This window comes from Gopherus evgoodei, chromosome 11, assembly GCF_007399415.2.
Source record: "Gopherus evgoodei ecotype Sinaloan lineage chromosome 11, rGopEvg1_v1.p, whole genome shotgun sequence".
NCBI classification, from domain to species: Eukaryota; Metazoa; Chordata; order Testudines; family Testudinidae; genus Gopherus; species Gopherus evgoodei.
In genome coordinates this window covers 35898177-35910845 of record NC_044332.1, presented here as the reverse complement: position 1 = coordinate 35910845, position 12669 = coordinate 35898177, and the positions used below count along the sequence as shown (strand labels likewise).

At 38.7% G+C, this 12669-nt stretch overlaps 1 protein-coding gene across 1 annotated transcript in view; it reads right to left on the bottom strand.

Moving 5' to 3' along the window:
• The window catches only part of TTN (titin), a 308951-nt gene that overhangs the window by 277816 nt on the left and 18466 nt on the right, over positions 1-12669 (bottom strand). The window contains 17 exon segments of the mRNA XM_030580102.1: positions 107-272; positions 274-389; positions 489-2179; positions 2745-2913; positions 3014-3178; positions 3282-3505; positions 4224-4468; positions 5077-5307; positions 5451-5656; positions 6740-6882; positions 7689-7901; positions 8019-8079; positions 9061-9319; positions 9789-9854; positions 10165-10443; positions 11463-11588; positions 11714-11980. Of these exon segments, the coding sequence (XP_030435962.1) occupies positions 107-272; positions 274-389; positions 489-2179; positions 2745-2913; positions 3014-3178; positions 3282-3505; positions 4224-4468; positions 5077-5307; positions 5451-5656; positions 6740-6882; positions 7689-7901; positions 8019-8079; positions 9061-9319; positions 9789-9854; positions 10165-10443; positions 11463-11588; positions 11714-11980 (4627 nt within the window).

Below are 12669 nucleotides of genomic sequence, written 5' to 3'. Positions count from 1 at the left end.
TCTATGCAGCAAAATGCATGCTGCTATGTTCATTAGTGGTAGCTGATTTCTTCCTGGAAGATTTCACTATAAAAACATTGAGTGATAATAAAACTTTCATTCCTACCTTCAACAATAAGTTTAGCAGTTGTTTTTACAGTTTCATCTTCTACCAATGCACAGCTGTAGTCCTCAGCATCTAACATGTCAATCATTAGTACAGAAAGAAAGTGACCTTTTCTGTCAGAGTGCATCCTGTATTTGTCTCCAGAAAAAATTTCTATTCCATTTTTTATACCACTTCACTTTGATAAAGGGTTCTGAGGTTTCACATTCAAAGGTTGCCATGGAATCTCTCTCTTTAGCAACAACATCTTGTAAATTTTGCGTGAAACTTATCAACTGTTTGGCTGCAAAATAAAAAATATTGAGAGTTGATAACCTGTGGACTACAAAGATAAACACATTTTGTTAATGAACAGGGTACATTAAAGGGATTTATACATTACCTTGTACTAGCAAGAAAGCATGGCTTGAAGTTTCACCAGCTATATTGATTGCTTTCACCATGATGCTGGCAGAGTCCTCAGCTGTTACATCTCTGATGACCAATTCACAAACATTATCTTCAGGCCAGTACCAATATGTCCGATCAGACCGCTCAATCTGTACACCATTTCTGAACCACTGGCATTCAGGGTCTGGTTTCCCTACTACTCTAACATGGAAATGTGCATCACTACCTTGGGCTACTGTCTGACTCTGAATTCGTTCAAGTATCTTAGGAGCCTCCATACTTGGACTAAGCTCAAGCCTCTCTGGTTTGATAGCTGGAATGGTGAGTTCGCCTTCAGCAAGAAGTACCTTCTTCTCTTCCTCGGTTAAGTCTTTGGTCCAGTGAAGAAGTTCCTCTTTTGTCTTTTTAAGCATTTCTTCATATGATTCATCTTTTTTGCGAGACTTAAGCTCCACAGCAGTAATGGCTTCATAATAGCCCTCCTCTGTCCTACGCTTGAATTTACTGCGCAGCTCTTCAGTCTCTTCCGTTAGCTTCTCGTGAGTGATTCTCTCAGCCCTTTTTAGCTTCACCACCTCTTTGGTAGTTGCCTCAGCAGGCTTGTCTACCTTTTGCACTTCAAAGAGAAGTTTGCCAGGCTCTGTTGCTGCTGGCTCATGCCTGGGTTCAGGGGCCCGGCGAAGGACAGATCTGAAATCTTCCTTCTGTTGGATTTCAAGTTTCACTTTATGTTCCGTTACCCCCTCTGGATTTTCTGCTGTAATCTTCACTTCACCTGTATCGTATGATTTGCAGTCCACAATATCCAGGTAATAGATACCATCATAGCGGAGTCTAAATCTTTTGCTTTTACGAATGAGCTGCCCATTGAGATACCAATTGACTTTGGGTTGTGGATAGCCTGTGACACGGCAGCGAAATCGCGCAGTTTCACCCTCCAGAACTCTTGCAGGCTCAGGGACCAAAACTATTTCTGGCATTTGCTTCTCTTTTTGGTCCTCTGTCACTCCAGCAAGGGCCCCTTCATGGGCCATTCTTTCCATCTCTTCAATTCGCTGCAGTCCCTTCCTGCCTTCCGGCAACTGAGTTTCTTCCACAAGGCTTTTCTCATCTTTAACGATAAGAGTAGCCGATGTGTGGTCAGTACCATATTTGTTACTTGCCCTGCAAGTGATCACTCCACTGTCTCTAGGATAGGCTACTCCATAATCCAGACTGCAGTATCCAAATTCATTAATCATGCGGAGTCTGTTGGCTGCCTCCAGGGGCTTGCCATCATGTAGCCATTCGACCACCATAGTGGGGTCACCAATTGGTGTCAGTCTGCAGTCAAAATGAGCTGGTCCAAAGTGCCTGAGCCTCAGTGAAGTGAGTTTCTTCTTAAAGAACGGCTTTTGTTGTTTCTCTTTGTCATAAAGGTCTCCCTCCTCCCATTGTTCTTGACCATAACGCAAATGGAGAGGCTCAAGCTCAGGTGCTGCAATCTCCTTTGCTCTGTATGTTCCCCTTGGAATGATTAATTTCCTTTCTGGTTCAGGTTCTGCAAATTCCACTTCGACATTTACCTTGCACCGTGTAGTGTCGCGCCCCGCTTTATTGATAGCAGTGGCGGTATACCATGCAGCATCATGCTTGATAGTGGACTCAATTTTAAGTGCAGCTTCTCCTTTAGTTCCCTCAATTCTGAAATATTAAAAATATATACATGATTTTCTCACATATCTCCTTCACAATTAGGTTCCATCCCAAAACCCTTAAGCACGCAAAATTCTAGTGGAAACAAAAATAATACTTAATCATGGTAGTGCCTAATGACCAGCCAAGAACGTGGCCTCATTATGCTAGGCACTGTATTAACATAAAGTAGTAATCTTTAGTGATTTTGAAATCAGTACAAGTTTCATCTATTAGAGGACTGTAGATAAAGAAAGCTAGTGGAGGGTCTTTTACTATTCGGTTTTAAGTTTTATTGAAACTTACATAATATAAATGTACAGAAACATGCAAAAGGCCTGTAAGTTATTGCACACATTTAGGGCCAGATTCAATCTTCATTGAAGTCAGTGGAAAGACTCCCATAGTCTTCAAAGGGATCAGGCCCTTAGTACTCACAATGGGAACTCTCAATTCCCATCTACTACATTCTTTGGGAGTTGGAGACACTCAGCCAAAGCTAGGAGGTACTTAGTACCTTGCAGGACCAGGCTTATTGATATCTTAACATGTCATCTTTTTAGGAAGCACTTACTTGATCTTTGGGTATTTATGAGGTACAATGATATCGCTGTTCTTCAACCATACAATGTCAGGATTAGGGTTACCAGTAGCTTTCACTGACATTTTCAGTTTAGTACCTTCTTTGACACTAACATTCTTCAGCCTTTCTACAAAATGTGGTTTCACAAGATGTTCTTGAGCTGAAAGAGCAATAAAGAAGTGATCCGACGCAGAAATTGAAATAGAGGTTTCTATACATAATAATTATAGAGTTCTTTCCAAAATGTGCAGAGTAAATACCTTCCACTGTCAAGGTCATAGAGATCGTAGCTTTGCCTGCCCTGTTCTGAGCAATAACAGTCCATTCACCAGAATCATCAGGACTAGTATGGACAATGATCATTGACTGTGTGCCATCTTCTTTAACTACTATTTTATGAGTATAGTCATTAACAACTTGTTGACCTGCAGAAATAGACAATTTTTTTTTAAACCCAGTACTGTTTCCCAACATGGAAAATACTATATTATTTCTAGATAATTATACTATGAAAATAAATTGAGATACCATTATGAAACCAGTATGTTTCTGGCATGGGTCTGCCAACTACTTTTAGGTCAAATCTCGCCGTCTGCCCCTCTGCACATTTAAAGGAACTAGGTTTCAACACAAAAACTGGCTTATACAATCTCTCCAGTTGTCCTTCATCAGTTTCATCTAGTCTGCGGGCGGGAGAACGAGATGGAGAACTACGGGCTGGAGAACGGCTCGGGGAACGGGGAGAAAGAGACCTGAGGAAGGAACAAAAAAGCTGTGCTATAGCAATGATGCTTAGAACCAAGCTAAAGCAATATATAATTCATCTCCTATGCCTAATATTTTAAAACATGTTAAAATCAATTTACCTAGGGCAAAAGGTGAGGTAAAATGATTATTTGTAGTTTGTTTCCTTTTGTCTAATCAATATGAAGAATCTGTGCAATGTCAAATAATATTATAATTCTATACTTACAGCAATATTTATTTTTCACATACACAAACACACACACTGTGTGCAGTATAAAGATACACACAGAGTATTTATCTATAACTGGATGAGTTCTCTGACCACTGAAATGTAGCAATCTCTGTGGTGGAAAGCAAGAGCTGTTTAACAGTGTAGTGCACAATAGGTAAAATCCCAAGTGAGGAGCAATATATTATTTAAATTGAGAGGATTTAAGTAGACAGGGTGTGGTTACTAAGGTTATAAAACCAATACCTTGCTTAGACATATTATCTAGAAGATGGTACCTCCAGAATCACATTGCCCTATAGCAATGGGGATTTGGTTCATATTGACCCACAGAACAAAGTGCCACTTACTGAATCAACATCAGTACTTCCAACAGCATGGAGGGCTGACAGTCTAAACTTGTTTAGCTTGGACTACATGATAGGATCACCAGACACTGTTTATTTGTAGTGGGCTGGAATGAACATGAGACTTGCGTATTACCCTGTACATACCGATATCTTTTCATGACATCCGGTGCTGGCATATAACCTGGAGCTCCAACTGGTGCAACAGGTTCAATGTACAGCTTTGCAGAGCAAATGGCATTTCCTTTAACATTGCTAGCAAAGACTGTATAAATGCCTTCATCTTCAGGCAACACAACTGGTAAATGTAGACTAGCGCTGCCATCTTGCAGAACTTCCATGTAGTAGCGCTCTCCATGCTTAATGCGTTTACCATCCTTGTACCACGCAATCTGCACAAATAGTAAAAATTGGAGTGAACCCTCATGGAGATTAGAATACAGTAATGTGTACCTATGTAGGTTACTTAAGACTCTGCTAGGTCTTTCCCACTACTTTTCAACTATTGCACAACCGTAATCAACATATAGTTGGCAAAAAATTTTACTTGAAATAAGTAAGAGTAAAGAACAGCTTGTTGCAGTGACCCATGATATGAAAATCAGTATCCAATATAAAATACAGCATTGTGATACAGAAACAGAAACAAGCCAGACTGACTACTAAGTGACCACTTCTCTGTGACACTCTGTGATGCCTGAGTAGCGCAATACTTTGCCATAGCATACTGGTGAATCTAGCACATTTCCTTATCCAGAACCATTGCACAAATCTACAAAAGGGAAACTCAGCTTGATGGGAGAACAAAGGACTGAAAAATGTACATTGTTTTTGGAATTTGTGGTTTTCTAGCTGAGTAGGATAAAGGAGGGGTTCTCTAACAGTGAGCTACCACATTCAGTAAGTTTCTACATATAGAAGCAGGCCTGTTTCATAGGTAGATATAATTAAAAACAATATCTGTGTGATTTATATTATACATTAATACACATTGGTATACCTTGGGTAATGGATATCCAGTCATCTTACAATGGAAAGTAACAGCCATTCCCTCAAATATTCTATAATTCTTTAATCTTAAATCAAATCCTGCTTCAACTGTTTCAGATTCAGGAATATCAACCACCATCTCTTCTCTGTCTTCCTCCAGGAGTTCTTCTAAGGTGGTCTTAATAATTCTATATTCAATTTCTTTGATAAGTCTTTCTTCAAAGGAAGAAATGTGGAATTCCTATGCAAAAAGAAAATAGTTTTGTAATAGATTTTGTAGAACAAACTTTACAGAGTTTGTACAATAATTGACTTCTTACACTTGTGAAACTAAATAAAAAGACTTGAACTGCTCCAATCAGTCCAAATGACTGAAATACTTACCTGTTCATCTACAAAAGTCCGGATCTGCACAGTGTCTTTTGCCATTTTCTTCCTAATTAGAGCTTGTTCTTTTTCATATTCTTTTTCATAGTCAGCATACAAAATAGCTGGGGCTATCTCAGCCACTTTAGGTTCTTGTACATACGCAGTCACCTGAGTTTGGTACATCATTTCTTGTTGCGATTTTATGTAGACCTCATAATCAGCTAGGAGTTAATTACACATTAATTGGTAAGCCACTGTCCATTTTTACTGGCATAAATGTAGAAACAAGCTGCAGAAGTTATCAATTAGTATGTATTATTTTAAACAGTTTCAGGTGATGGTGGAACAAGTGCACATCCTGATGCTCTATGAGAATCATTATAACAGATAGACGCTCTACCCAGTCTTGATTAAAACTTCATTATGTATATGTTCTAGGACAGGTGTTCTTAATTACGGACCACTTCTAAAGAGAGAGCTCATCAGCTCTCAGCCTCCTAACCATACCTTACACCTTCCCTCTGGGAACTACGGTACTTGATGAATATCTATGCAGATATCTAAATAGTCTAAATTAGTTTCTTTTTCTAAAGCACATCTCCCAGCTCCTTAGTTAGTTTCCTTTCCTCAGAACCCCAATGCCAACCTTCAAAGCCCCATATACTGTGCAGAATATTAAGAGCTCTGCAAGAGGAGAGGCTCCTGTAGCTATGCTGAATAGGAGAATTTAAAACTCTGCATGAGCCTAAGGTTAAATATTCTCTCCCTCCTGCAGAAATCCTCAGTGCCACAGAAAAGTAGCTGTAGGCACTCTTCCTCCTGCAGAGCTCCCAGTACCTTCTCTTTCTCTGGGGTAAGGAGAGGAGCGTGGAAGGGAGCTAGGCCCATGTGCCATTCCTTACCATCTGCTTCTACAGAAATGAACACTTTGGGTGAAATTCTGGCCCCACTGGAATCAAAGGGAAGCCAAGATTTCACCCTGTGCCCTGCAAGTGGTTCTGTACATCATTGTGGTTTGACAACTGCTATGAAAGTGCCCATAGATTCAGGACCTCCTTTAGAAGACTCACTTAAAAGAAGAAGGCCTCCATTTTGAAACTATTTAATGGCTCAGAAAGAAAAAGAAGCTACTGCAATACCTCATCAACCATTGTGACCAGTCTGTTTTTATTATATCAAACTGAATGGCACCAATTTGCTAATCTTAAAGCAAGCTTAAGAAAGTCCAGTCTTATTCTTCCATATTTTAACACTAATTTTTTTGTTAATCCTTCCTCCCCCACTATCCATGCACATACATATACCTTCTTCCAGTAAAGAGGCTGATGCAGAAGCTTCTCCATGCTTATTGCGAATAACAATAGTGTATTCTCCGGCATCATCAGCAAAGGTCATCGAAATTTCAAGTCTGCATTCCCCAGTCTCTTTTTTGTAACTCACTTTGTGTCTTCAGGAACATAGAAAACACAAATTCTCCATAATTCTGATTAGCAGAACTCTTAGCACATTTACTTTTTGAAAGATCTATGACTATCTACTCCTCAAAAAAGCCAATGTTTTAATAAATTTTTAGGCCAATATCAACTCAGTGGAATAGTAGAACAACATAAAAGAAATAACAATACTGTAACCAGAGCTCAATTATACCCTAAACCTATAATAATAATTGAACTCAGAGACAAAAGGCAGTACTGAAGTCTTGAGGATTCCATTATCATATACAATATAGCCTTCCCAATATCAGAATTTTTATATACAGGGAGCTTTATTTTTTGGCAACATCATTCCCATCATTTTCTATAGGTGATTATATCATGATACATTTCAAGAGTGCCAGAAAATGTACTCAAATGGCTCCTTTACTAAATATTTCCTCAATTCTATAGAATACTGCAGAGAAAATTCAAACCAAAGTGTCTCTCTCTGTTTTCTATAAATTAATGGGTATGTTGATTTTAGCTCAACCTTGTATTTATAATTGTTTTTCTAGCCTTTTAAAATATATGTTTTATAACCCACCAGAGGAAACACTGCATCCCATAACAGAGAAGAATGGCCTGATGGGTTTCAAATACTTATATGTTCAGAAACTTAGGGCCATATTAATTCCTGATGACACCACATTGAAATCAGTGGGGTTACACTAGGGATAGAATTAGTCCACAGCAGATCACTGAATTCTAATATGTGTCAAATCTATGGAAGTATCTTTTGCATATCAGAGAAAGAACAATGTTTAAGTAGCTTATATACCTGTAACCAGTAGTAAGAGGTATCCCAGCTTTTTTCCAGTAGATGTGTGGCTTTGGGTTGCCGCCAATTTGGCACTCAAAAATGACACTTCCACCTTCAACTAATTTCTGAATTACAGGTTTGGTTATAAAATAAGGAGCTGCAGCTTCTCCAAACACTTCTTGTTCTGCAATAGTGACATCTTCCATTACCACATCTTTTGATTCCATATAGCTGGAAGAAGATTTCAAAGAAGGCAAATGAACTGGTGCAGAAGGAAATCATAAATAAATAAAATGGAAGTAACTAATAATCACAGTAGGAGCAATCTGCTTAGAAAAGTAACTTTACCGTTTCTCTTCTGTGACAGCCTTCACAGAAACTGCTTCTCGGCTCTCAATATCCTCAGAAACTGTAAGAAAAATATGATAATGCTGATGCCAAAATATTTTAAAAGTGGACAAAACAGCTAGGAAGGAGGGTAGTTTTGCTGGCTGACTTTAAGGCTCAGGTACTTGCACTGGGACAGTGAATCAGGAATCTTAGCTTGCTCATAACTGGCACCCAGGTGACATGGGAAGCCTCCCTCCTGGCCTCTTCAACCCAGCCTGGCTGTAACAGTCATAATCAACATTCCTGAGCTATTTAGTACCCTTCACCCTTAATGTTTTTCTCTCTTGCATATTATTGGGCTGTGCCATTGTTGTTTCTGTGGTATTTTCCAATCTGATATGACCTATATGGCCAATATAGTGGGGCATGGGATGTGGGTGTGCCGTAATGTTCCTTTGGTATGTGGGTTTTGGATTGTCTTGAATATAGCTCAGTAACAAAGCAAACTCTCTCTCCTCCTCTCATATACTTGTGATGATCCTTGAGTATGCTTACAGGGGCCCTTACCATTTATTCCTTCCATGTAGGATTGCATTTTTAGGAACCTTACTAGTGCGAGATGGTCTTGACACTAGAGGCTGAAATATTTGTCACTGATGGTTGGGAGTAGGAGGACCCCAGAACAGCTGGGAGATGGGGAATATGTCTCTCTCTTCCTCAAAATAGGTATCAACCCATCCATTATCTGTAGTGATGGGACTAATGTGAAGGGTGGCAGGCCCACGTATCTCTGAGTGAAAACAGGGATGGGGATGCTGCAGGTAGTGCACAATACTAATGGATAGTCCTTGATTTTTGCCCTAGGCAACACAAAATCTTTTATTAGGTGAAGAGACTAGGTGGGAGTTGCTGGCAGGTTTAGCAGCCCTGGATGCTGCCATGGGCAAATCAAGACACCTGCAGCTGCCAGAAATACTAGCTCCTGGGTATAGAGAAGTTGTAATGAAGCCATTTTGACTGAGCAAACTGTTTGTATTCTTGATGTGAGAAATCTACTTGCCCTGCACATGTAAGTGGCATGAACTGCTGACAGTTCCAGCTGCATTGGTAGCAGTGCAAGTAAATCTTCCACTGTCTTCTGCAAAGGCTTCACGAATCACAAGGCGAGCAACTCCTGCTTTGAAGGTAATCTGGAAATCTATGGAACTCTCAATCTGATAGTCTTCTCTGTACCATGACACAGTCGGAGCTGGATGGCCAGAGATGTAGCACTCCAAAGTGACAGATTCGCCTTCAATAACAGTAATGTTTTTCAGACCCTGTATCACACAAAAGTTTTTATATAATGAATATGACTCTTCACTAGTAAATAAATCATTTCAACTGTATCAAAAAACGGTCCTGAAACTTACAATTCAGCATCTATATCAAAATGAGGCACTGATGTGCAGTGCCCCAAATAAAACAGAGAGAAGAGACATTTTCAAACTACAGCTTTTGAAGCTGGAGTTGGGCTGTCTGAATATGTTACTCTTCACAGGGAAAATCTAAAGGGAACTTGATCTTTGTGAGATACTTGTGAGAATTCATTGTTCAGCAAAGATCATTCTGATAGGTCACATGGCTACAGAGACTGGCAACCAACTACAGACATGAGAGATAGTGTCAGAGCTCCACAGAGCAACTGAATATAATGAATAAATGACAAAAAGGAGGTGAAACAAAGTATATCTTAAAAGGAATGAAAGGCAAAACAAAGTAATCCTTATCTAAATTTTTACTACTTACTGAGACTAAGGTTGGTGGGGTAGCAGGGACTTCTGCTGGCTCAGGAACTCTAGCTATTTCGGTTACCTAGGACATTTAAAGCAGAGTTACTAAACATCCCACAAAGAGACAGAAATAAATGGTAGACACACCAGAATTGATGTAGGAAAAGGTTTCCTTGCAGAGAGTGTCTGCTGCTTGCTGTGACAAAGTGATGGTAGGATCTTAGAAATGCTTGTGCAAAACAAGTATCACAACTTACGATAGACAAAGCTCAGTAGGGATATTTTAAAAGAATAAGCTTGTAATGAGGGAAGCTCTAAACACACTGGATTACTCTATTGTTTCTAAGATGCAAGTCAGTCAAGATGATTTTGGAATTCACTTAATGACAAACCTTTGCTTCACCTTCTTGCATTAATTCAATGTGTTCTTCCCGTACCACACCACCTGCAATGCTCAAACTTATGTCTCTTTTGGTCTCAACATCATAACGACTCTTATAGGCGTCAGCTTCCTCTCCAAAGGGAAATTGTGGAGAGACAACCTTCTCTGCCATCATTCTGGTTTCAGGTGGTTTTACTTGTGGTGATTTCACAGGTCTGGTGATCTTTTGAACAGAAGTTGCTGATAACTCTTTTTCCAGAGTAGCCATAGCAGATCCTGCTATTGAAACCTAACCAGTCCAAGAGAAAGAAAGTTACAGTTGTGTTACTCTTATTTTCAAAAGATGCACTATGTATTTCCCAAGCAAGTCAGTATGAAAGATTACATGCAACTGTTACTTTCTTATTCACATATTTATTGACATTAGAAAACCTACATAAAGACACTTTCAACCTTCCTATGCTGTAAAATAACATAACTTTAAAAATATATATGCTTGTATGCAGACTTAAAGTTGTATAGCATTTGAAAGTATTCTATTATATTGTGTTAGAGTTTTGTTCTTTAAACAGCAACATAGCTCTTAAACGGAATGTGCTCTATTGCTTTCTAGGCTTGAACTCAGATTTTCACAGAACTAATTATATGCCAGGAAGTGATTAAAATACCTCAAGAGATTTCGAAGTGCAACCTTTATGCATAACTAAGTTGGACTGTGTCCCTAAATTTTAAAAAAAGATGAAAAAACTCCTCAAACAGTAGAAAGGAAAAAGTAACATGAAATTAATGCAAAAGCACATGGTTCTTTATGGGGCCATAAAATATAGTTTGGATTAGGAATGTAGAGCATGTTAATTCCTAAACTGGTTTAGTATGCAGTAAAACAACTGCAAAATAAAAAAAAGTACTGCTATTTAAGTATTATTTCTTTAATGTGAGAAGTTGAGCATGAATCAGGATTTTTTACCTACCCTTTAAAAAGGGTGAAGGTTTATGCCAGGCATGTAGCATTTTATTGTAAATACCACATGTTCTAGCTGCATTCTGAATATATGAAATGGTTGGGGTTTTAATAAAATACTCAATAAAATCACTTTTTGGCAGGATTTCATTTATTTGCACTATTATATTTTACTTACTAGGGAATAGGGTAACACAAATAAAAGATCGCACAACCTCTTCCCCCCGCTTGGGAGTAACACAGTATTGTATGGGGAAGGGAAAGGAGGGACATCAATATGGGGGAAATGAGGTATCAGTTATTTTAACTGAGCTTGCTGTTTGCCCAGCACCCTTCCTCCTTCTTACCTCGTAAGTATGATCTGGTTTAGGAACAGTAATTTTTGAAACTCTAAAATGAGGACTTGCTGTCCGGGGACGTGTGTGTTCCACAAGGACTGCTTTTTCAGTTCTGGTTTCTTCTGTTCTTTTAATCTACATTAACCAACAAAATGTTTGGTCAGTATGTTGTGCTAGTCACCAAATTGCAAAATAAAAAGTTTCATTAAAAAAAAACAATGGCCAGCCATAGAAAGAGTGCAATATAAACCAAGTCTAACCTGTGTTGATATAGGCATTCCCAGTTTTTCAGTGGTGGAAACTTTTGTTTCAGAAGGAACGTGTACTGGTTTGGTGACAACATGACGTTCGGTTGGCACCTCAACAACGTGACCTGTCATAGTACGCTCTTTATATCCATATTCCAAAGCTGTCTGCTCAGCATAGCCTTCTTCAGCACGCTCTAGCTCCCAGGGCTCTCTAACACGTGCATGATCAACTGCAGCAACAACTGTAGCTACAGCTTCAGCCTTTTTGTAAGCTCCAATCTAAAGGTAACATTTACAGAATTCATACAAGTACGCATGGTGAAGACAAAGATTTGTCTATCTGGCAAATACACAGTACATACATGTTATAGACAGACAGAAAATGTACATATGTTATATAGTATTGAAAATATATAAGACTGTATTTATCCACATGTGCATTTCATAGTCACTAGTTGTAAATATATATTTATACTGAATAGAAATACATCCATACTGTGCACATGCGTATTTCTATATACTGTACACAATGTATATAAAATACTTTGCTGACACATTTATGACTATGTTACGGTATGTATTATATTTAAAAAGCTATAATTTCTGACAGCTGCACATAATTCTATATCAGACATTACTAAGAGAAATGGTCAAAGTATGTATATGATATTTGATGTGCAAACACTGCATGGTCCATTCATGCACAATGAGCCTTAGGAAATGTACAGCTGTAACTTCAATGCACGGAAAAGTTGTGCTAATGTATTTTACAAGTTCCTAATAGGGAAGGATAACTTTGAGTATTTTGGTAAAAGGGAAGTGGTGCTTTTGTGCCAGGATATAACTTGTTTTTAACTTCCTGATCCATAATTGGTTTCACACTTGATGTCAGTGTAATATCTCCATTATCAAGTTTTGGTCAGCAGTAGATATTTGAGTAGCAACTGCTGCTGTTTTTTCAGTATTAT